Source organism: Cynocephalus volans, chromosome 13, assembly GCF_027409185.1.
Source record: "Cynocephalus volans isolate mCynVol1 chromosome 13, mCynVol1.pri, whole genome shotgun sequence".
NCBI classification, from domain to species: Eukaryota; Metazoa; Chordata; class Mammalia; order Dermoptera; family Cynocephalidae; genus Cynocephalus; species Cynocephalus volans.
The window spans coordinates 109,451,736-109,475,815 of record NC_084472.1 but is presented as its reverse complement, the minus strand read 5'-3'; the positions used below and the strand labels follow the sequence as shown (position 1 = coordinate 109,475,815).

General features: G+C 36.2%; 1 protein-coding gene across 2 annotated transcripts in view; it reads right to left on the bottom strand.

The window, feature by feature from the left end:
* Nucleotides 1-4,645: 4,645 nt before the first annotated feature.
* Nucleotides 4,646-24,080, bottom strand: part of BAG4 (BAG cochaperone 4) — a 35,593-nt gene continuing 16,158 nt past the window's right edge. The window contains exons 2-5 of one of the 2 annotated variants that reach the window (XM_063077324.1): nucleotides 20,939-21,046; nucleotides 7,690-7,944; nucleotides 6,702-6,956; nucleotides 4,646-5,956 (exon numbers count right to left, since the gene is read on the bottom strand). In XM_063077324.1, the coding sequence (XP_062933394.1) occupies nucleotides 5,471-5,956; nucleotides 6,702-6,956; nucleotides 7,690-7,944; nucleotides 20,939-21,046 (1,104 nt within the window). In that variant the 3' untranslated portion in view covers nucleotides 4,646-5,470. The remainder of the gene's footprint in view (nucleotides 5,957-6,701; nucleotides 6,957-7,689; nucleotides 7,945-20,938; nucleotides 21,047-24,080) is intronic. The other variant, XM_063077325.1, reaches the window with a different exon arrangement.

Sequence of the window (24,080 nt, the reverse complement as noted above, 5' to 3'; positions counted from 1 at the left end):
CCAATTTTGCGAAATATATATTGCAAGATAAAAGGACATTTAAGTGTTGGATGAGAGAGTATGTGCCCTGTTCCCATTAGTGCCTAAATCCTCACTCTCAGCAGTTGCCACATGCCCTGCCTAACATTTCATCATAGCAAATGTGCCTACTACTCCTCATGAGAAAAGCTATATAGAGTGTGAAACCTCCCTGTTTTCACGCAAGTGTGAAAATTATCCAGATAGTCTCCCCTTCCCAATTTCAGAGTTCAAATACCCATCTCTTCCAAGAAAGATTATAAAAAATAATTAAGCAGAATAGTAAGCATTTTCTAGAAACAATTTTGGGTCTCCAGTGTAATAAAATCATACTGTAAAAAATATAATCAAGAACTAACAGACGAATGAAAATACTTCTAACATGATAAAGATGGAGACTAAAAGAGAAAGGAAAAAGCAACTTTGGAGGAAATCCATTATTCAGTAAGAAGAAAACATCAATTATCATTAATATTCTTAAAAATATAAAATGCTACAACCACAAACAAGAGCAGAATACCATAAAGGAACAAAGAGAACAAAAAAATTCTTTGAAATGAATATGAGAGTAGAAATGTAAAACCCAATGGAGAGTTGGAAGATAAAGTTGCATAAATCTCCTACAAAGAATAGTAAGAAGGCAAAGAATGGAAAAAAGAAAAGAAAATTAAAGAACCTGTCTATGAGGCCTACAATCAAAACTGTAGTAATTCTAGAAAATGTTAACAGAGAAGGTTGGAGTTGGGGAAGGGAAAAGTTAACAAAAAAACAAAAAAAAAATCAAGAAAATTTCATAGGATTTAAGGGCATGAGCTTCCAGAATGAAATGTGCCCAGCAAAATGGATAAAAATAGACCTACACTGAAGCTATACTGTTAGGACAAAAAATAACCTACAAGAAACAAATTTTCCACAGACAAAAATTGGGTTTTCTACAACGTATCATGAATCAGAATGGCACACATTTCTCAACAGCAGTTCTGGAAACTACAAGACAATAGAACAATGCCTTCAAAATCCTTAAGATGAGCCGACCTTGTGGCGCACTCGGGAGAGTGTGGCGCTGGGAGCGCAGCAGTGCTCCTGCCGCAGGTTCGGATCCTATATAGGGATGGCCGGTGCGCTCACAGGCTGAGCGTGGTGCGGCCAGTCACAAAAAAGACAAAAAAAAAAAAATCCTTAAGATAATCAGTTCCTAGAATTCAATACCCAGCCAAACTATAATCCAGTGGCAGGGTGGAACAAACATTTTCAAATATGCAATAGCTAAAAAAATTATTTCCCATATACCCTTTTCCAGAAAACCACTAGTGAATACCAAAATGATAGAATAAACTAAGACAGAGAAAGACATAGAACACAGAAAACAGGAAGCCAACAGAAGAGGCAAAGGGAATCCCCAGGATGACAGTATGTACCAGAAACATGCCAGTCCTCCAGTCATAAGGCTCCAAGATAGACTTCTTCAGGAGTTTGAAATCAATAAAATATACATTTATGTTATAGAGAAGATTTAAATAACTAATGGAAGGTCAAATTAGTTACAAGTACACAAACAAAATAAATAAGACATGATTAATTTCAGGGAAGTCAAGGAGTTGTTCAGTAAAGAAAAATAATCAGTTTACTACATGGCTGAGCTATGGCGAGCATTTACATAGTCATAATAATGTACAATGAAATTACCATATAACTATATTGAGAAGCTGGGAGGAGGGAACTGAGATGTATGTGTGGTAGGGGCAGAGAGATAAACCTAAATCCTCATAATCTATAATAGACAATCAGTTAAAAAAAAAAAAAAAAAAAAAAAAAGGACCTAAAATTGATAAATCCAGAAGAAGCAATATGGAAATACAATTTTTTTTAACTCACAAGTAGTTGCCTTTAGAGAAGGAAAAATGGGGGGTGGGATCAGGAGAATGTTGCTATTCATAGAATTAACTCTTTAAACTCCTAACTTCCATGAATTGAGGTAAACTAAATTTTTTTTTTTTTTTTTTTTTTTTTTTAAAAAGATGACCGGTAAGGGGATCTTAACCCTTGACTTGGTGTTGTGAGCACCGCGCTCAGCCAGTGAGCGAACCGGCCATCCGTATATGGGATCCGAACCCGGGGCCTTGGTGTTCTCAGCACCACACTCTCCCGAGTGAGCCACGGGCCGGCCCTAAACTAAATTTTTTAAAAAGTAAAAATAAAGGTTTTTAAAAAGAAAAAAGTAAAGATGAAAAATGAAAGCCCCATCAATTATCAATTCTCCCGAAACTTTTTTAAAATGCCAATTTAGTCTATGTTCTTCAACTTGTTTTTCAACAGCCTAACTTTAACAGTATTATTTACATTAACCAACTAAAGAACTGTCTTCAAAACTCCATTTTTGAAAGCATTTAAAAGAATTCTGCACCAACATGCACACACCAGCAATAACCCATTGCCCAGATACTTCATTAGGAATTATTTGTTTAAATATTTATATTGGCATTTACATTTGGAACAACAATGGCTTATTACAAAGAAAACATAGTTATTGTGTTTATCATGCCAGGTCTGGGTAACTTTATTCAAGATTTGACAAAATGATCCCTAAAGAAATATAAATGTAGACACTTTTAAAAAGTCCATATGTGAAATGTCAAGAAAATTTTAAATTCAATCTAAAGTCAATATTAAGTGAAAAGTTGAACAAATTCTACAAATCATTAATATTATTTTCCTTCTTAAGTTCGTTCTCTTTTCTGAGACAGGTTACCAACTTAGTTTTCTTTTCTTTGATATTTGGAATTATTTTAACATGGTTTACATTTTTAAGTTCTAAGTTTGTACTTATCCTGAATATCTTATTATAATTAAAAATATAAATCCAGAAGCCACAACTCTTCCTTACAGAAGAATTCCAATTAATAAATGTAAAAGGAATGAGAGAAATAGAAAATCGCCATTAGAACACCACAGTAGTAATTGCCACAAGCAAGATCTGCCAATGGATAGAAAAACGAGAGGGTGAAAGTTTAAGCAGAAACAGGACATTTGCATAGTCTCAAAGTATCTCCAGAAAATATTTAGTAATTACAAACGAAAACATAGTAAGTTTATAGTAGTGAATCCTAGCAGCCACCACCTTAGCATAGTGATCAAGGTTTACAACACCAGAAATACATTATAACATCAGGATCCCCTGTTATAATACACTGTCACAGACTGGAGGACACTATGGACACATGACAACTAAATGCAAGGTAGGATCCTAGACTGGATCTTGGAAAAGTTAAAGAACATTAGTGAAAAGACTAATAAAATCTTTATTTTTTAAACTCTCAACTTTAGTTAATAGCATTGTACCAAGGTTAATTTATTAATTTTGACAAATGTTCTGTGGTTATCTGGGACGTTAACCTAAGGGGAAGGTGAGTTAAGGGTACACAAGAACTCTGTACTATTTTTACAACCCTTCTGTAAGTCTAAAATTATCTCAAAAATTTGAAAAATAACTTAAAAAACATACACATACACATATACATACAGATCAAGACTTAATGGAAACTGGCCTCTTGGGCACTTGGTAAGCTAAGCAGTGTTCTCTTCTGAATGCGTCATTGTCTCACTGGTAACTTAGCTTTGAGGTCCTCCCCCTTCTAAATTTTTAGTCTCAAGTATAATTTTCTAATTTTCATAGAAAAGCCCCTTTAAAACATCCCTATATTAGGCCAACAATGAAAATCCTAGAATAAAATTATCACCATATTATCTTACAACATCACCATCCCGACCCTAAGACCCAGCCAACATTTTTACTGAATTTCTTCTCATCATCGGTTTGTATTGGTTTAGTTCTGTTTATGAGGAAAGAAGGTGACTATTACATTTAGCATCACTAACAGGCCTGGCAGTCTAGAAAAAATTATCACTTGGATATTTTATTAAGAAACATCTGTATTTCCAATAACAGATACTGTATACTAGAACTCACGTCAGATTTAAAAAGTAAGTTATTTATCTAAGTCTCTTCTATATAACAGCATAGAGCTATCCAAACGAGGCAAGCTAAGACCCTTTCAATATCCCTTCCTTAAATCTGGCTCTAAAATGACTGTTATTAATGGTAACAAACATCTTTTTACAAAACAAGCAATTCTGTCTCTGTACTTTACTCTAGGGAAATAAAGATAAACATCAAATCTACCTTTAAAAAAAGAAAGTAGGGCTGGCCAGTTAGCTCACTTGGTTAGAACGTGGTTCTGATAACACCAAGGTCAGGGTTCAGATCCCTGTAACAGCCAGCCAACAAAAAAATAAATAAACAAAAATGAAAAGAATTAATTTCCTTACTCCAGCTATGGCTGACTCATTTCCTGAGCACAAATCCCTTTTTACCCTCACTGTATTTAACTATAAACTGAGGTGAAATCTGCTCATAGGGATCTTGATGGCGAAAGTAATATTTTAGATGGAAAACAGTATTACCAAGTAATCACACTGACTACTTTTTGCAATCATTATTTCTACTCACTGTGGCACTTAACTTTTCATCTGTGTCTAACACAATGTTCTCTATGGAAGGAGAAATACTGAAAAGATAATACACTTTGTTTAAAAAAAAAAAAAAGGTAATTTTAAAGTGATCTTTATCTAAATATAACAAAAAATCAAAAAAAAAAAATGTCCACAAACATTTTCGTTCTTATGTCAATGCCATTTCCAAATTCGCCTTCCACTACTACCATGAAAAGTAGAAGTGGTAAAAATTCTAACCTAACTATCTATACAAAAAGGGAGACAAACAATTTACTTCCAGAGCTCACTACACATTACAATATATTGAAGCAATGAAAAGATATAAATTCATTCAGAATTGCCATACTATCCAGCTGTCAATACAGTCTCTTGAATAATTATATTAAACATATTACTACAAAATGTACCAAGAAATAGAGAATAATACTGTATTTGTGAACTACAAATAACAAAACAAAACAGAGGTCCAAGAAGGCTAAAGTCTAAGCTGTAATTTACACATGAAATGTATATTGAAAGCAGTCACGCTGTACAAAATATGTGACAAATAATCCATAGGTTTAAAAAAACAGAGCCTGTTTGTCTCATTATATCCAGTCTTGTCTGGTAGGTTTCTGATAAGCCTGTTACATAAAGTGTATTTCCCTCCTGCTGATAAGAAGCTAAAAGATATCCATAAATTTCTTAAGGAGTGAGTTCTACTTGGCAATATTGATAACTTTATAGTTTCTTATTACATTCATTCGTCTGAAAACTGAAAGCAACTCGTAATTAAAATGTTCTTCCACTCCTTTGCCAGTTTTTCAAATTTTAAATCAAAGGAAAGTTGGAATGTATTGCTTCTTGTCATCAACAGGCATCTTGAAAAGAGGGTAATCAACCAAAATCAAGAGTTCTTTGGTCAAGTTAGTAACAGGCTTCCACTTTGTTCTAAATTCTTTCATAATCCTTTTTTTTCTAATTTTTCCAGTATGGCCTGGATCTTACAAACAGCCTCTTTCCTGGCCTGCCGGACAGAGTCCTGGCCCCCAGTTTCAACTGAATCCAGTTCCAAAAGTTCTTTGGTTAGCATTTCTTCCAGAAGCCAGTATGCTTTGTCTGTCTTTTTTCCTATGAACTCTTCTACTTCTTGCTCAAGATATTGAACCTTCTCTAGCACATGTATGATTTTTTTAATACTTGGGGGTGTACCTTCATCTGAAGATAAACATTCTTCAGGAAGACTATTACTTTGATCTTGATTGCTGGAATGTTCATTGGTGGCATTATCATATAGCTGAGGCTCAGCACTATATTGGACTTGGGAATCCAAAAGATGTGAATTATCATTGTTCATTGTCCCCGAGGATTCGTACTGATGGACACTGCAAGGCAAGCTGTGCCGGTTCATGCCTTGATTTGATTGGCTATAGGGATATGAGGAATCCTTGAAGTGGAAGAGCAAAAAGGGAAAAACAGCTGTTTTAATGGGACTCCATCAATACTGGATTTGTTAGCCCACATCTTTCACCTGACCAGAAAGGTACATGAAAAGACTCCCCACCAATAAAACTGAACCTCCTCCCTTAATCGTTTGACAAAGAAACACAGTCCTAAGAAGATGAAAGGGAGTGCCCTGTCAAGTGAGAGACAGAGTGTCCCTGAGCACAACGGCTGGAACCTCGCCTGAGGCAGGTCATCGTCGTGAACGCCTCACCATCCATCCAGTGACTTAGTGACAGGAATTAGGTTTTTCCCTACAGAGTTAAACCCTCGAAACAGATCTTGAAAAGGAACATACTAATAAGCAGGTGATGTTCAGTCTATGGTTTAATTTAAAATTAACCAAACAAGCTAATAATGCAGATATTTCATATTGGTTTTGTCTTCTGTCTATAGATTATTTGAGGTAATAAAATACAATCCTTGATTGTGTTTAACATTCCAATAGTATTACAACAAACAGAAAATGAGCATTTTTCTATCTTTTAAAAAAAGAATGCAAACCTAAACCTTCTCTAAAAAATAAAGTCTATTTAAAAAAAGGAAACTAGTCTGAGGTAGAGCTATAGGTGAGAGTCACCAACTATGTGCAATTAGTCCTCATTTAGCACAGACCAATGCCTAAAAATTCCATGTTGTACTCTCTTAATCACCTAAGCATCAAAGAAACAACATTTAGAGTCTCCTACCTTGGGCTGCTGGTGTGGTGGTGAAGAAGGTGACGGAGTAGAGCCACTGCTGGACCATGGTGAGGTACCTTCCGTCACGTAGAGACTCCCGTGTGCTGCTGAGGGCGCAGCTGAAGGCCAGGGGTAACGGGCGCCCATTCCATAAGCACCAGGAGAAGCCCATGTATCCTCTTGTGGTCGTACAGTTGGTCCTGCTTGTGGAACACTACGATTACCATCCCCATAAGGGTAATGGGGCAAGGTCATTCCAGGGTTCTACAATGAGAGGAAGAAATAAGCTGGTCACTGCTAAAAAAAATTTAAAAGAAGTAATGAAAATATTCAATTACAGGCAGATTCTGAGATGCTTCCTCTCTGCTTAAGAGTATACTTTAGCTGTTACTGGGCTAAATTGCAGTAACTATAATTAATCAGTTGCAATAATTTCTCCAAGCCTAACATAAAATAACTTGGTTCCAAAGATATTAGGGGCAGATGTGGTAACAATCAAACTCAGAAGGAATAAGGCCTAAAATTCAATAGATGAAGCATGGTAAAGTCTTTCGCACAGATACTATAAACAAATGGACCCATATGCTATAATGAAGCACAAATGAAGACATTAAAATTCCTCTTGAAGTAAACAGAGAAACAAACACAGTATCACTCATAGAATATCAAAAAATATAAACCTAACAGAGCACTAAAAAGACTAAGATAGGGAAACTTTCAAGCAACAACTCTCTAAAGATTTCTTTCAATATAAAAATTTTATGATTATGACACCTTTAAGGTACCTTCAGCCAAAATCCATTTACTGCAATAGCTGCTACAGGTAAGAAAGGCATTATCATAAAAGTAGTCCCTGCCTTCCCAATCACTTCTAGAAACATCACTGAACATGTGGAGTGTTTTCTTAAAACAGCACTAGTGTGAATAGATACCTTTGTACGGTTTACAATTCAAGAGACAGAGACTTTGAATTTTTTCCCAACAGAAAACTGCTCACCTGTGAAGTAGGATATCCCAGAACCTGCCCTCTAAGAGGGGGTGTTTCAGTCTGACAGTCCTGCTGGGGATATATCCAACGAGAGACTGGAGTTGGGCTGCTGCCAGGTGAACGGTAAGTGCTCGGAACTTCTGTGGAATAACTGGTCTGAGTATATCCAGGTGCATAATAGGACCCAGAGTATGAGGCAGTATTTGCACCAGAGCCAGGGGGGTATGGTGGACCATATGCTCCATTTGTATAAGAATTCAAACTCTGAAAACAAAAGCAAAGTTGAGAGGAAAAAGATGAAGGGATAGAGGAGCTGTAATACCTTGGCTTAATGACCAACCTTGAAAAATTTAGGAAGAGATCAGTAACTAATGAAAATATGAACTACCTAAGCAATCTTTGAGGTAGTCTTTCTCTTATCTATGATAATCATATGCTAATATTGAACTCAGGCAATAACTGTGTCATAACAATGGGAGAGTATTTGTGATGAGAGATGAAATGATGAAATGAGAAAGTGATGGTCTTAGAGCAGTGTTTCTCAAACATTTCCTTAAGCATATCCAACAACTATACCTAACAACAGAGAACTTGTACCCACAGGCTGGGGAGGGGATTCTGGGAAACCTGGGAGAATGGCTATAGAAAGAAGGAAATACCATGATATAACAGAAAGAAAAGAAAAAAAAGACTACTGAGACAGACCTAGCTTTGCCATACGCTTTGTATTTAACCACTCTTAGCTTCAGTTTCTCCATCAGGAAAATGAAGATCATAAAAACTTATCTTGCAAGGTTATTGTGAAAATTAAATCAGATGACATAAATAAAAGGCTTAAAATAGTGTCTGGCGCATAGTATACTCAATAAATTGTAATTATTTGTATTATCATTGTTGTTAGTATTATTATGGCAGAGTCAAGAAATGAACCCAGATCTAACTCCAAAGTCCACATTCTTTGTATTATACCACCACTCTGCTTCCCAGATAATACCAGTGCAGTACACTGAATGTCCCCCTAAACTCACTGAAGCTTAATAGTCACTGTAACTGTTGAGGGTAGGAAATCTTATTATGGTAAATGAAAGGTGTGGCCTTGAAGAGGTGATCAGATTGTGAGGACCACACCCAAGTAAACGGATTAATCCATTGGTGGTTTAACGGTGGTCATGGGCATAGTTCTGAGAGCTTTAAAAGGAGAAAGGGCGAGGAGTTAGTGCTCTCTGCTCCACCATCTACCATGTGAAAGCCCTAAGTCACTGTTGCCACCAATGAGGCCTTCACTAGATGTGTTCCCTGGAATTTGGACTTCCCAGCCTCTGAAACTGTAAGCAATAAATTTGATTTTCTTACAAATTACCCAGTTCGAGGTATTTTGTTATAAGCAACATAAACAGACTAATATAACCAATAACAGACAACAGACACAAATTCCTCATATACTGCTTATTGCAGTTTTAAATCACCTATCAAGGCTATTATTGACATCCAGCATTCTCAGTTTAATAATCCAAACACGATTAAAACTAAACACTAAATTTTAAATGATTACCTTAATGTTTTCTATTAATTTCTACCTTAGTCTTTTAAAATAGTAAAAATAAAGAATCAAGTTTTCCTGTGCTCATCTTTGTCTCTAAGGCTACATGTTCTTTCTCACTTAGGTACAAGAATACACATGGCCAAAGAATTCCATGCAGGGCCAGGTGCAATGGAAGAGCCAGCAATGCATTCCCTGAGCAGAAGGGCAACGAACCACCTCTTTGTTAAAGATACTAAGAGGCTGCTATGGTTTTCAACACAAAAAAACGCCTTAATATAACCTACACAGTTGCAGAGTTGATAAAATATCATGTGACTTTTTGTACTGTTATTCACCTTCTAGAAATCCATTCTAAGGAAATGATTCAGCTAGAGAAAAAGATAAAGGCCAAGGTCAAGAGTTTAGATCCCCATATTGGCCAGCTGACAAAAAAAAAAAATTACAGGCATGAAGTTGTTCATCACAGCATTATTTATAATAACACAAAATTGTAAACAATCTAAATGTCCTATAATAATGGAATGATTAGATTAGAGACTATTCATTTAAGAAATTTTATTCAGTCTTAAAACTTTACTGTTAGAACCAACCAGATATTTAATGATATTAAAGAATTATTTTTAGGGTTTTTTTTCCTTTAAAGTTTTAATAATGGCACTGTGGTTATGTTTTTTAAACTTCCTTGAATTTTAAAGATACTTACTTAGGTATTTACAAGTGACATAATACGATGTGTTGAATTTGCTTCAAAATAAGGAAATACTCCAAGGATAAATACAAGTATTGACACTTGTTGAAGCTGAAAGATGGGTACATAAAAGTTCACTACTTTTATGTTTGAAAATCTCCTTAATTCCTGGAACTACTTCCTGGTTTTGAGATTTTTTCATGAGTTCATACCTTCTTTTCCCAAATAACCATTTGGAAAATAACAATGTGTGTCAATGGATCACAAAGCTGCAAGATGCATATTTACAAAAGAACATGAAGTCAAAAAAATATCAGGCATGCAGCTGCTACAGATGTTTGCTATGGATGAGTTAATGATTATATTTCAGAAATGTCTTAGAGTTTTTAAGACTTCATCTGAAAAGTAGCTTGTGTGAAAGTTGCCAATGCCAAGACAGAGTCACTTACATGAGCCCCAAAGCAAAGGGGAGCTGGGAGGTCACAAAGGAGGGGTTCTCATATATACACGGGTGAGATAACTATCACAAGGACTTTCTAAAAAACCCCAAGGAATCCCTGCTAATCCTACACACGTGTCTATAATAGAATGTATTGCAAAAAAATTCCTCAACTGCAGCATTTCAGATAAACTGCCCTCACAAAAATACTTGCCTACCAATGGCTGTTTCCATCAATGACTTACTACCAGCTCCTACAGCAGGCCCCTGTGACAATTGATGTTTGTCCTGAAACAGTTTATGTGAGCTTTGTCTTTTTCCTTTAAAAGTTTCCCCTCAACCCAACCTCTCCAGATGGGCCTGTGATTTGTCATAGCAAGTGTATCCCAGATTATTACCCTGTTTATTCCTGAATGAAGTAATGCATTCTTCATTTATTAGAGAGAGCTATTTCTGAATTAAAAATTTTAAGATTCATAAAACCTACCAAACAGAAGAATAACCATGGGGCAAGACTAACACAAGGCAGCTAGATGGCAAGTATATGATACCATTTTATTTCTAAACAAGGAAACAAACCAGTCATATCTATATAACACTCTAGAGTCTATTTTGGTTAGAAGATAAATGTGTAAACCCCATGTAATGTTTCACCAGAAATTACATATGTGCTAATCCCAAACAGCTGAATGTCTAGATATTATTGGGTTATTTAAAAATTCAATGATTTGCATACTGTAGCTAAGAGCTCTCTCACATTATTGGTGTTGCTTTCAAAAAGTTATTACTAAACTAGGAGTGAATCTTTCTTGAACATATATAATATTTTATTTATTTATTTATTTATTTTTCCTTAATTTTATTTTGTCACTATACAATGTGGTTGATTATTGTGGCCCATTACCAGAACCCCCTCCCTCCTCCCTCTCCCCCCTCCCACCCAACAATGTCCTTTCTGTTCGCTTGTTGTATCCACTTCAAGGAACTGTAGTTGTTATGTCTTCTTCCCCCCCCCCCCCGGTGTTTTTGTGTGTGTGTGTGTGTGTGTGTGTGTGTGTGTGTGAATTGATTTATTTATTTTTAGCTCCCACCAATAAGTGAGAACATGTGGTATTTCTCTTTCTGTGCCTGACTCGTTTCACTTAACATAATTCTCTCAAGGTCCATCCATGTTGTTGCAAATGGCAGTATTTCATTCATTTTTATAGCTGAGTAGTATTCCATTGTGTAGATGTACCACATTTTCCATATCCACTCATTCAATGATGGACATTTGGGCTGGTTCCAACTCTTGGCTATTGTAAAGAGTGCTGCGATGAACATTGGGGAACAGGTATACCTTTGACTTGATGATTTCCATTCCTCTCGGTATATTCTCAGCAGTGGGATAGCTGGGTTATATGGCAGATCTATCTGCAATTGTTTGAGGAACCTCCATACCATTTTCCATAGAGGCTGCACCATTTTGCAGTCCCAACAACAATGTATGAGAGTTCCTTTTTCTCCACAACCTCGCCAGCATTTATCGTTCAAAGTCCTTTGGATTTTAGCCATCCTAGCTGGGGTGAGATAGTACCTCAGTGTAGTTTTGATTTGCATTTCCCGGATGCTGAGTGATGTTGAGCATTTTTTCAAATGTCTGTTGGCCATTTGTATATCTTCCTTAGAGAAATCCCTGCTTAGCTCTTTTGCCCATTTTTTAATTGGGTTGCTTGTTTTTTTCTTGTAAACTGATTTGAGTTCCCTGTATATTCTGGATATTAATCCTTTGACAGATGTATATTTTGCAAATATTTTCTCCCACTCTGTTGGTTGTCTTTTAACTCTGTGAATTGTTTCTTTTGCTGTGCAGAAGCTCTTTAGTTTGATATAATCCCATTTGTTTATTTTTCCTTTGGTTGCCCCTGCTTTTGGGGTAGTATTCATGAAGTCTGTGTCCAGTTCTATTTCCTGAAGTGTCTCTCCTATGTTTTCTTTAAGAAGTTTTATTGTTTCAGGGTGTATATTTAATTCTTTAATCCATTTTGAGTTGACTTTAGTGTATGGTGAAAGGTATGGGTCTAGTTTCATTCTCCTGCATATTGATATCCAGTTCTCCCAGCACCATTTGCTAAAGAGGCAGTCTCTTCCCCAGTGTATAGGCTTGGTGCCTTTGTCAAAGATCAGATGGCTGTAGGTGTGTGGGTTGATTTCTGGAATCTCTATTCTATTCCATTGATCAGTGTGTCTGTTTTTATGCCAGTAGCACACTGTTTTGGTTATTATAGCTTTGTAGTATAGTTTAAAGTCAGGTAGTGTTATGCCTCCAGCTTTATTTTTTTTGCTCAGCGTTGCTTTGGCTACGCGTGGTCTTTTGTTATTCCATATAAATGTCTGGATAGTTCTTTCCATTCCTGAGAAAAATGTCATTGGAATTTTGATGGCGATTGCATTAAATTTGTATATCACTTTGGGTAGTATGGACATTTTCACTAGGTTGATTCTTCCAATCAAAGAGCATGGGATATCTTTCCATCTTCTGGTATTCTCTCTAATTTCTCTCAGCAGTGGTTTGTAGTTCTCATTATAGAGATTTTTCACCTCCTTGGTTAACTCAATTCCTAAGTATTTTATTTTTTTGGTGGCTATTGTAAATGGACAGGCTTTCTGGATTTCTCTTTCTGCATGTTCACTATTGGAGAATAGAAACGCTACTGATTTTTGTGTGTTGATTTTGTATCCTGCTACTGTGCTGAAATCATTTATCACCTCCAACAGTTTTTGTAGAGGCTTTAGGCTGTTTGATATATAGGATCATGTCATCTGCAAACAGGGACAGTTTGACTTCATCTTTTCCAATCTGGATGCCCTTCATTTCCTTCTCTTCTCTGATTGATCTGGCTAGTACTTCCAACACTATGTTGAATAGGAGTGGTGAGAGTGGGCATCCTTGTCTAGTTCCTGTTCTTAAAGGAAAAGCTTTCAGCTTTTCCCCATTCAGGATGATATTGGCCTTAGGTTTGGCATATATGGCTTTAATTATGTTGAGATACTTTCCGTCTATACCTAACTTATAGAGGGTCTTTGTCATGAATGAGTGTTGAATTTTATCAAATGCTTTTTCAGCATCTATAGAGATGATCATATGGTCCTTGTGTTTGATTTTATTAACATGGTGTATCACATTTATTGATTTCCATATGTTGAACCAACCTTGCATCCCTGGGATGAATCCCACTTGATCGTTGTGAATAATTTTATGTATGTGTTGCTGTATTCTGTTTGCTAGTATTTTAGTGAGGATTTTTGCATCTATATTCATCAAGGATATCAGCCTGTAGTTTTCTTTTTTGGTTATATCTTTACCTGGTTTTGGTATCAGGATGATGTTTGCTTCATAGAATGAGTTTGGGAGATTTGCGTCTGTTACAATCTTTTGGAATAGTTTGTAAAGAATCGGTGTCAATTCCTCTTTGAAAGTTTGGTAGAATTCTGTTGTGAATCCACCTGGTCCTGGGCTTTTCTTTGTTGGGAGCTTTCTGATAACAGCTTCAATCTCCTTTATTGTTATTGGTCTGTTTAGATTTTCTGCATCTTCATAGCTCAGTTTTGGGAGCTTGTGTGTGTCCAGAAATTTATCCATTTCCTCTAGATTTTCAAACTTGTTGGCATATAGTTTTTTATAGTAGTCTCGAATGATTCCTTGTATTTCAGATGAATCAGTTGTAATATCACCTTTTTCATTTCTAAATTTTGTTATTTGAATCTTCTCTCTTCTTTTTTTTGTTAGCCATGCTAATGGTTTGTCAATTTTATTTATCTTTTATTTTATTTTTTAATATAAGATGACCGGTAAGGGGATCTTATCCCTTGATTTGGTGTTGTCAGCACCACGCTCTCCCAGGTGAGCCAACCAGTCAACCCTGTATGGGATCCGAACCCGTGGCCTTGGTGTCATCAGCACCGCACTCTCCAGAGTGAGCCATGGGCTGGCCCTTATTTATCTTTTCAAAAAAACAACCTTTTGATTCATTGATCTTTTGTATTGTTTTTTGAGTTTCAATTTCATTAAGTTCTGCTCTGATCTTTTTTTTTTTTTTTTTTTTTTTTTTTTTTTTTTTTTTGTCTTTTTCTGACCGGCCACACTGCGCTCAGCCAGTGATCGCACCGGCCATCCTTATATAGGATCCGAACCTGCGGCGGGGGAACTGCTGCGCTCCCAGTGCCGCACTCTCCCGAGTGTGCCACAGGGTCGGCCCCTGCTCTGATCTTAATGATTTCTTTCCATCTACTAACTTTAGGTTTGGATTGTTCTTGTTTTTCTAGATCTTTAAGGTGAAGTGTTAGGTTGTTCACTTGCCATCTTTCCATTCTTCTGAGGTGAGCATTTAATGCAATAAATTTCCCCCTTAATACTGCTTTTGCAGTATCCCACAGGTTTTGGTATGATGTATCATTATTTTCATTAGTTTCAATACATTTTTTGATTTCCTGCTTCATTTCTTCTTGGACCCATATGTCATTAAGTAGAATGCTGTTTAATTTCCATGTGTTTGTATAGTTTCCAGAATTTCGTTTGTTATTGATTTCTAGTTTTAATCCATTATGGTCTGAGAAAATACATGGGATAATTCCAATTTTTTTGAATTTGTTGAGACTTGATTTGTGACCTAATATGTGATCTATCCTGGAGAATGATCCATGTGCTGATGAGAAGAATGAATATTTTGAGGTTGTTGGATAGAATGTTCTGTAGATATCTGCCAAGTCCAATTGGTCTAGAGTATTGTTTAGATCTTGTGTTTCTCTGCTGATTCTTTGCCTAGATGATCTGTCCAATATTGACAGTGGGGTGTTCAGGTCCCCTGCTATTATAGTATTAGTGTCTATTTCCTTCTTTAGGTCTAATAGAGTTTGTTTTATAAATCTGGCTGCTCCAACATTGGGTGCATATATATTTATGATTGTTATGTCTTCTTGATGGATCAATCCTTTTACCATTACGTAGTGTCCCTTATTGTCTCTTTTTATGGTTTTTAGTTTAAAGTCTATTTTATCAGATATAAGAATAGCTACTCCAGCTCATTTTTCTTTTCTGTTTGCATGGTAAATCTTTTTCCATCCTTTCACTCTTAGTCTATGTGCGTCTTTATGGATGAGGTGGGTCTCTTCAAGGCAGCATATAGTTGGGTTCTCCTTTTAAATCCAGTCAGCCAGTCTGTGTCTTTTGCTTGGGTAATTTAAGCCTTAAACATTAAGAGTTGTTATTGAAAAGTGTTGATTTATTCCTAGCATTTTATTGATTGTTGTTTGGTTGTCTTACGTGTCTTTTGTTCCTTGCTTTCTGATTTACTGTTTGTTTTCTGTGTTTGTTGGTTCCTTAGGTTGTAGATAGCCTTTTTGTTTGTTTGTTTTCTCTTCATGAATGCCATTTTTATTATACTAGTGGGTATTGATTTTTCTTGGGTTTTTATGGCAGTGGTAGTTATTTTTCAGGATCCAAACCCAGTACTCCCTTGAGGATTTCTTGTAAGGGTGGTCGTGTGGTAGTGAACTCCTGCAGTTTTTGTTTGTCTGAGAAATATACTATTTGCCCTTCATTTCGGAAGGATAGCCTTGCATGGTAGAGTATTCTTGGCTGACAATCCGTGTCTTTTAGTATTTTGAATATATCATCCCATTCCTTTCTGGCTTTTAGGGTTTGTGATGAAAAGTCTAATGTTAGCCTGATTGGGGCTCCCATATAGGTGATTTGACGCTTCTCTCTTGCAGCTTTTAAGATTCTCTCTTTGTCTTTGAGTTTTGCCAATCTGACTATAACATGTCTTGGAGAAGACCTTTTTGGGTTGAATACGTTTGGAGATTGTTGAGCTTCCTGGATCTGAAGATCTGTGATTTTTCCTATACCTGGGAAGTTTTCTGCCACTATTTTGTTGAATGTCTTCAATGCAATCTCCTTTTTCCTCCCCTTCTGGAATACCCATGACTCGGATATTTGAGCGCTTAAGGTTGTCTGATATCTCTCTCAGATTTTCTTCAATCCCTTTAATTCTTTTTTCTTTTTTTTTTGTCTGCTTGTGTTATTTCAAACAGCCCATCTTCAAGTTCAGACGTTCTCTCTTCAACTTCCACAAACCTGCTGGTTTAACTCTCTGTTGTGTTTTTTATTTCGCTGAATAACTTCTTCAGTTCGGCAAGTTCTGCTACATTTTTTTTCAGGGCATTGATTTCCTTGTACATTTCCTCTTTCAGGTCCTGTATACTTTTCCTCCTTTCATCATGATGTCTAGCTGAGTTTTCTTGTATCTCATTCAGTTTCCTTAGAATTATCACTCGAAATTCCTTGTCAGTCATTTCAACGGCTTCTTGTTCTATAGGATCTAGAGCTTGAGATTTTATATCCTTTCGTGGTGTACTTTCTTGAGTTTTCGTATTTCTGGTATCTTTTCTTTGATGTTTATTCACTGTGGCAGCGGGTTTCACAGTCCACAGATCAGATGAAATGAGCAGAGTATCTTCTGTTCCACTGGGCAGTCTGATGAACACAGCAGGCAGTCCGGCTCTCTTAGGGCGAGTTGGTGGGAGCAGGTGGCTGGTAAATGTCCTTCAGTCAGGTCAGGTCCAGAGGAGGAGTTGGGTGGGAGGGTGTGCAAATGCAGTCCTTGGGGTCCTGGGGCTTTCAGACTGCCTAGGTTTGAATCCCAGTCACACCACTGTGTGATCTTGGGCCACAAACTCTTTGTGCCCATGGTTTCTGAGGTTGGGAAGTCCAAAGTCCATCTGGTGGTGGAGACAGTGACCCAGGAGTCTCACATTGCAAGATGGTGGAAGCAGAGGGAGCAATAACCTGGGCAAGGAAAGGTCCCCACCCCAGCGAGGCGCCTCTGTCCGAGCTCCCGGCTGGCTGCGGAGCCGCCCGGGCAAGCGCACGGCGCAGGGAGGGGAGGGAAGGGAAGCCGCACTGAGCGTAGCCGCTCTTTCCGCCAAGTGGCAGCGGGGCCTTGCGGGCGCCAGAGAGGGGAGGGCAAGGAGCCTTCGGCAATGGCGACGGCCGGGGCGGAGGGGAAGCGGAACAACCACCGCGCCGCGCGTGGCCACAGTCCTGGGGGAGGGCGACGGCCGAACATATATAATATTTGAATGTAATAAATTCTTTTACATAAGGGAATATAATTTCATGAGAAAAACAACCTTCATCAAAAAGATCATTCGGTGAAATCAGAAAAATTAACATTACTGAGTGAACTTATAACTCATGACATTAAGGAGTTTTGTCTTCCCATTACATTAACTATAAAAGTAATACATAGTACTCCCCAAATTGATCTATGTGCAATTCCAATGAAAATTCCAGCCGCTTTTTCTGCAGAAATTAAGTTTATCCTAAAATTCATATGGAAATGCAAGGGAACCAGAATAGCCAAAACAGTCTTGAAAAAGAAGAAAGTTGGAGAGTAACACTTCCTGATTTCAAAATTTACTACAAATCTACAGTAATCAAAACAGTTCGGTACTGGCTTAACAAGAAACATATAGATCAATAGAACAGAATCGAGAGTCTGGAAATAAATGCTTACATTTATGGTCAATTGATTTTCAACAAAGGTACAGTACAAAGAAAATTCAATGGGGAAAGAATAGTCTCTTTGAACAGATAGTGCTGGGATTTGTGGTTATCCACATGCAAAAAAAATGAAGTTGGACTTACTTCGCACCATATTATAAAAATTAACTCAAAATGAATTATAGGCCCTAAATTAAGAGCTAAAAGTTTTAAGGGTTTTTAGAAGAAAACAGAGGAATAAATCTTTGTGACCTTGGGTTAGTCAAAGCTGTCCTAGATATGACACCAACAGCAAGAGCAACAAAAGAAAAAAATAGATAAATTAGACTTCATCAAAACTAAAAACGTTTGGGCCGAGCCCGTGGCGCACTCGGTAGAGTGCTGCGCTGGGAGCGCGGCGACGCTCCCGCCGCGGGTTCGGATCCTATATAAGGGTGACCAGTGCACTCACTGGCTGAGTGCCGGTCACGAAAAAACGACAAAAAAAAAAAAAAAAAAAAAAAAACTAAAAACGTTTGTGCTTCAAAGGACACCATCAAGAGAGAGAAAAGACAACTCACAGAATGGGACAAACTATTTGCAACCATGTATTTGATAAGAGATTTATATCTAGAATATTTAAAGAATGCTTAAAATTCAACAATAAAACAATAAATAACCCAATTTAAAAATGGGCAAAAGATCTCAATAGACATTTCTCCAAACAAGACATACAAACAGCTAATGAGCATATGAAAAGATGTTCTACATCATTAGTCATCAGAACTGGAAATCAAAACCACAATGAAATACCACTTCACGCTCACTAAAATGGCTACAATTAAAAAAAGAAAAAGAAAATAACAAGCATTGACAAGGATGTGGAGAAACTGGAACCCTCATACATTGCTGATGAGAATATGAAATGGTGCAGCCACTTTGGAAAACAGTTTGCCAGTTCTTCAAATTGTTAAACGTATGGTTACCATATGACCCAGCAATTCCACTTCTAGATATATATCCAAGAGAACTGACAACATATTTCTACATAACAACTTGTACACGAATGATTATAGAAGCCTTATTCATAATAGCCAAAAAGCAGAAACAACCCAAATCTCTATCTATTCTATCAAATCTCTATATTGAATAGATAAACTAAATGTGGTATATCCCCACAATGTGGATGAACCTTGAAAACATTATGCTAAGTGAAAGAAGCCAGAAACAAAAGTTTACATATTGCATGATTCCATATAAAATGTCCAGAACAGATAAATCCATATAGAAAGAAAGTAGATTAGAGGTTGCCAGGGGCTGGGAGGAGGGAGGAACGAGGTGATAAGTACAGGATTTCTACGTGGAATAATGAAAATGTTCCAGAATTAGACAGTCATGATGGTTGCACAACTTTGTGAATATACTAAAAACCCACTGAATTGTATGCTTTAAGGGGTGAATTTTATGAAATGTGGCCAAACCACAAGCATTTAACATTTAGCAATAACAATGTTGATATGGGTTGAATGTGCCCCCCAAACGTTTCTTGTATTAGAAACTTAATCCCCACTGTGACAGTGTTAAGAAGGTGGGAAATCCTATTATTGTAATTGAAAGGTGGGGCTTTTGAGAGGTGATTAGATTGTGAGGACTGTACCCTTGTGAATGGATCGGTCCACTCATGGAGTCTTGTGCATGGTTCTGATGGCTTTATAAGGAGAGCAAGTGAGAAGCTTAGCTTGCCCTCTCCCTCTTTCTCACACTCTCTCTCTGTCATTCCCACCATGTGACACCCTGCAAAAAAGGCCAACACAAGATGTGCCACCTGGACTGTGGACTGCCAGGTTTGAACTGTAAGAAATAAATTCTATTTCTTTATAAATTATCCAGTTTCAGGTATTGTTATAAGCAACAGAAACAGACTAATACAAATGTCTACTTCTCAATTTCAGTCATAGGAATGAGGATGACACAAGTAAAATGGAAGTTTGTGATAAGTAGTAACATGATCTTTTTATTTTTTATTCCACTCTCTGATCAATGTCATTTTAACGTTTACATATGTACATGATCATTATTTAGAAATTAATTGCTTTTATATTTTCCCTTAAGTAAACAAGCAAATCTTCCTCTAACTTTAATAAAAATTCTTCTGGCTCAAAATCAATCTTAAAAGACTATATAATCACTAGTAAAACCATTTTGAAAAGTAACTTGGCTATATCTAATAAAGATATATATACCAAAACCCAACAATTCCATACTCTAGAAAAATTCTTGTCTCATATGTGTACAATAGAAAAATGAAAAATAACGTTGAGCAAGGTGTAGGAAGGTGTTAGTATGAAACCACAAATGTGAAGTTTAGGGCTGAGCCCGTGGTGCACTCGGGAGAGTGCGGTGCTTGGGAGCGCGGTGACGCTCCTGCCGTGGGTTCAGAACCTATATAGGAATGGCCGGTGCACTCACTGGCTGAGTACCGGTCACGAAAAAAGACAAAAAAAAAAAAAAAAAAACAAATATGAAGTTTAAAAACATATTAAATAATACTATATAAAGTTTATGGATATATATACAAGTAGTAAAAGCATAAAAACATGATAATAAATACAACTTCAGGAAATGGAAAGATGTGTTATATGGGGCTTCAATTGTATTTACTTTTAAAAAATCTGAAACAAATGTGGCAAACTTAAAAATTGACAAAGCTAGGTGCTAGATCAAAAGATGTACGTATTTTCTGTATTCTTTTTGTATGCTTTAAATATTTAAAATTAAATATTTGTTATGAGAATTCAAATTTTAAAAAATAAGGACCTTTTATATTTGTCCCCAAATCCTGAGAAATAACGTTATGCCTCAAGCTGCCTTTGCCATAGGTAATATTTGCCTAGATAGTTCCTTGTCTCTGAGCTAAACTCATTAGAATAAAATTGATGAAGTACATTAAGTAAAAAAGTGTTCTAAAAAACCCACACATCACTATATGAAATCTCCAAAGGTTCTGAAAATAAATCAATTCATTAAGAAAAGACTGAGAAAGTCTCTGCCAATTTTAAACCATACCTGGCCTTGCAGTTCTGGTCTTACAGGATATGTATTCGGGTAAGGAGCCCTAGGTCGTGCAGGAGAATTCCAATAGTTAGAATTGTAGCTAGGATATGGTGGCTGCTCCTAAAAAAAAAAGAAAAATAAATTCACTTTTAATAACATTCTTACATCATTGTGAGAGAGACTGATAGAGGCAGGTTATAAGTATCAAAATAAATAAATAAATAAATAAAAAGCAATAGACAAAAAGCAGTGGACCCCACTATAAAAACACTCACTATTAAACTGATGCAAATATATTATATGGTAAATCACATGCCCTAGAACAGAACAATTCTTGACTATTTAGTAAGTCTGTTCTATGCATTATGTCAATGTCACCATACCAAATGATATATAAAAAAACTGACATAGTAGAAACTATGTCAAGATGATTAGCAAAACCATAGATATTAGATTGCCTTTATCCCTCTCCAACCACTACCTTTCATCACTACTAATTTAATTAGTGCAACAAAACAATTCTTTGCCACTGTTAAGAGTTTTTACCTAATAACTTTGGAACATGAAGTATTACTACTAAAGTTTACTTCACACACATAACTCTTTGACATTCAACTTCTTTGCTTGGCCACACTCTAGTTTTTTCTTATTCCTCTACTCTCTGTTATGGCTAAGCTTTCTGCTGGGAGCTTATAACCTCAGAGTCAGGACTTGATGTAGAATAATTAACACTCCAAGGAGAAAATTTAGCTATGACAATAGTCTCTTCAGACTTTCTATGTACTAAATCTACCAATTTATCCATATCTGTTACTGTCTTCCCAGAAAGCATAAGTGAAGTGTCCCTGGTCCTATTATTAAGGACAATTCCTCCATTTGGCTCTGGACCGCATAGGAACAGCTATCTCTACTCTTTCATTTATCGTGTTTCTACTAAGAGCACAGATCATCTCCATTAGAATACAAATCTGCCCTCAAGACTACCCTAAACAAATATTAAATCATATTTTAAAACTACAATAAGTAACAATGTGATAAATGATTTGGTTTTTAGATGAACAAGAATAACAATAACCAGATCACTATTGAAGCTGAGTGACTAATACTTGGGAGTTTTATACTCTAGTATATATGTTTGAAAGATTCTAAAATAAAGAGTTAAAAAACAAAAACTGTGGTACAAGGGTTGAAGGTAAACTGCTATTAAATATACCCTGTTTTGTACATTTGACTTTAGGACAATTGTAAATATTTTACATAATTACAAAAGATAATGAGATCTTTAAAAATCTTTTTTTTTTAAAAAAGAAAGCAAAACAAAACAAAAACACTGAATATTGAGTTGGTAGAACAACCTCACAAAGAGAAACTATTTCAAGTAAATTTAAAGCACAATAACTTGAAATCCCTAATGGAATATACCCTACAGACCAAAACCAAAAACAACTGTGAAAAACTTAGATTTTTTTCAGTCATCATATTAATAATTATCAACATTGCTGGTATTATTATTTTTATACTGTTGTGTGGGTGTAGTTGTAAATGAATAATTAATTATATTAATATGGCTGGGAATCAGTATTTTCACAGTGGAAGATAAGAAATATAGTTACAAGAATAATAAAATTAAAAACTCTAAAATCCTTAATTTGAAATGGAAATACCATATGAACTCAAACAGTATTTTATCTTCTAAAAAACCACACACAGAACATAATTCAAGTAATTCTTGAACAGTTTTTAGAAAGAGCATTCTTAGGGTACATATTCTAAATGCAAAAGAAATGCAAAGTAATCTCAGACTTTACATGGGAAGTATATTAGTCCATTTCTGTTGCTTATAACATAAATACCTGAAACTAGGTGATATATAAAGAAAAAAAAATATTGCTTACAGTTTCTGAGGCTGGGAAGTCCACACAGTGCAGGGAACACATATGGTGAGGGTCTTGGTGGTGGCGGCAGTGACGCAGGGTATCACATTGTGAAACAGCAAACCCTCCAAACCATGCCCCTGACCACCATTCTTAATCCATTCACCATGGCACGGTCCTACAATCTTAATCACTTTTTCAAGGCCCCACCTTTCAATTACTATAATAGGATTTTCCACCATCAACAGCTATAGTGAGATTTAAGCTTCTAATATACGAACTTGGGGAACACAATTCAATCAGCAGCATGTTAGTAGTAGTGATGTTAGTGTCTCAATTTTTAAACAATTTTATGAGTATTATAGAATAGAGGAAACTTGTAAATAAATACAGCAATGTCACTGGGAATCAGTACAAATATTTTCACATGGGCAAGGAAAGATAAAACATGGAACAAGGAAAGATGAGGAAGAACCAGGTGGTGGTGGATTTGAATTGGAGATATTGGTATAAACTCATACGTTTAAAAAGTGTAATTTAGCTTTTTATGCAAAATAAACAAATACGGATAAAAGTGACAGTGTGCCAGTCCAAACAAAGGATTTAGGAGTTATTGCAAATTCTAGCAACCCCCTTTGTTCCCATCCTCCACCATGAGACCAGCATGTCACATATAAGCTGTGATTTCAGCTTAAGTCCCAGGATGAGAAGACAGATACATGGGTAGACCCAAACTCAACCTGGAATGCAGAGAAGAACCACTGCAGTGGATTCACAGAACATGAGCAAGAAATAAATGTTTATTGTTGTAAGCCACCAAAATCCTAGAGGTTTTTTTTTTTACTACAGGAAGAGTCAATTAATGCAATAACTAAATATCAAATGGTAATATAACCATAGAGAAAAAGGAATTATTTCAAATAATTTTTAGATCACATAATTTTGACTATACATACTCAGTGGAATATATTCTCTAAGGATAAGCAAAGAAACCAAAACTGCATGCATCTATTAGTTAACCATAATACTGGCATTCTTATTTTTATTAAAAGCTTCATTGAGATATAATTCACCATCATACAATTCACCCATTTAAAGTGTACAATTTTAGCATATTCATAGATATGTGCAATCATTTCTACAATTAATTTTAGAACATTTTCAAAACCTCAAAAAGAAAACTATACCCTTCAGCTATGCCCACCTATATCTATATCCCTCCAGTCCTACGCTACCACTAGTCTGCTTTCTCTGTATACAGAGATGTCTCTTCTGAATAT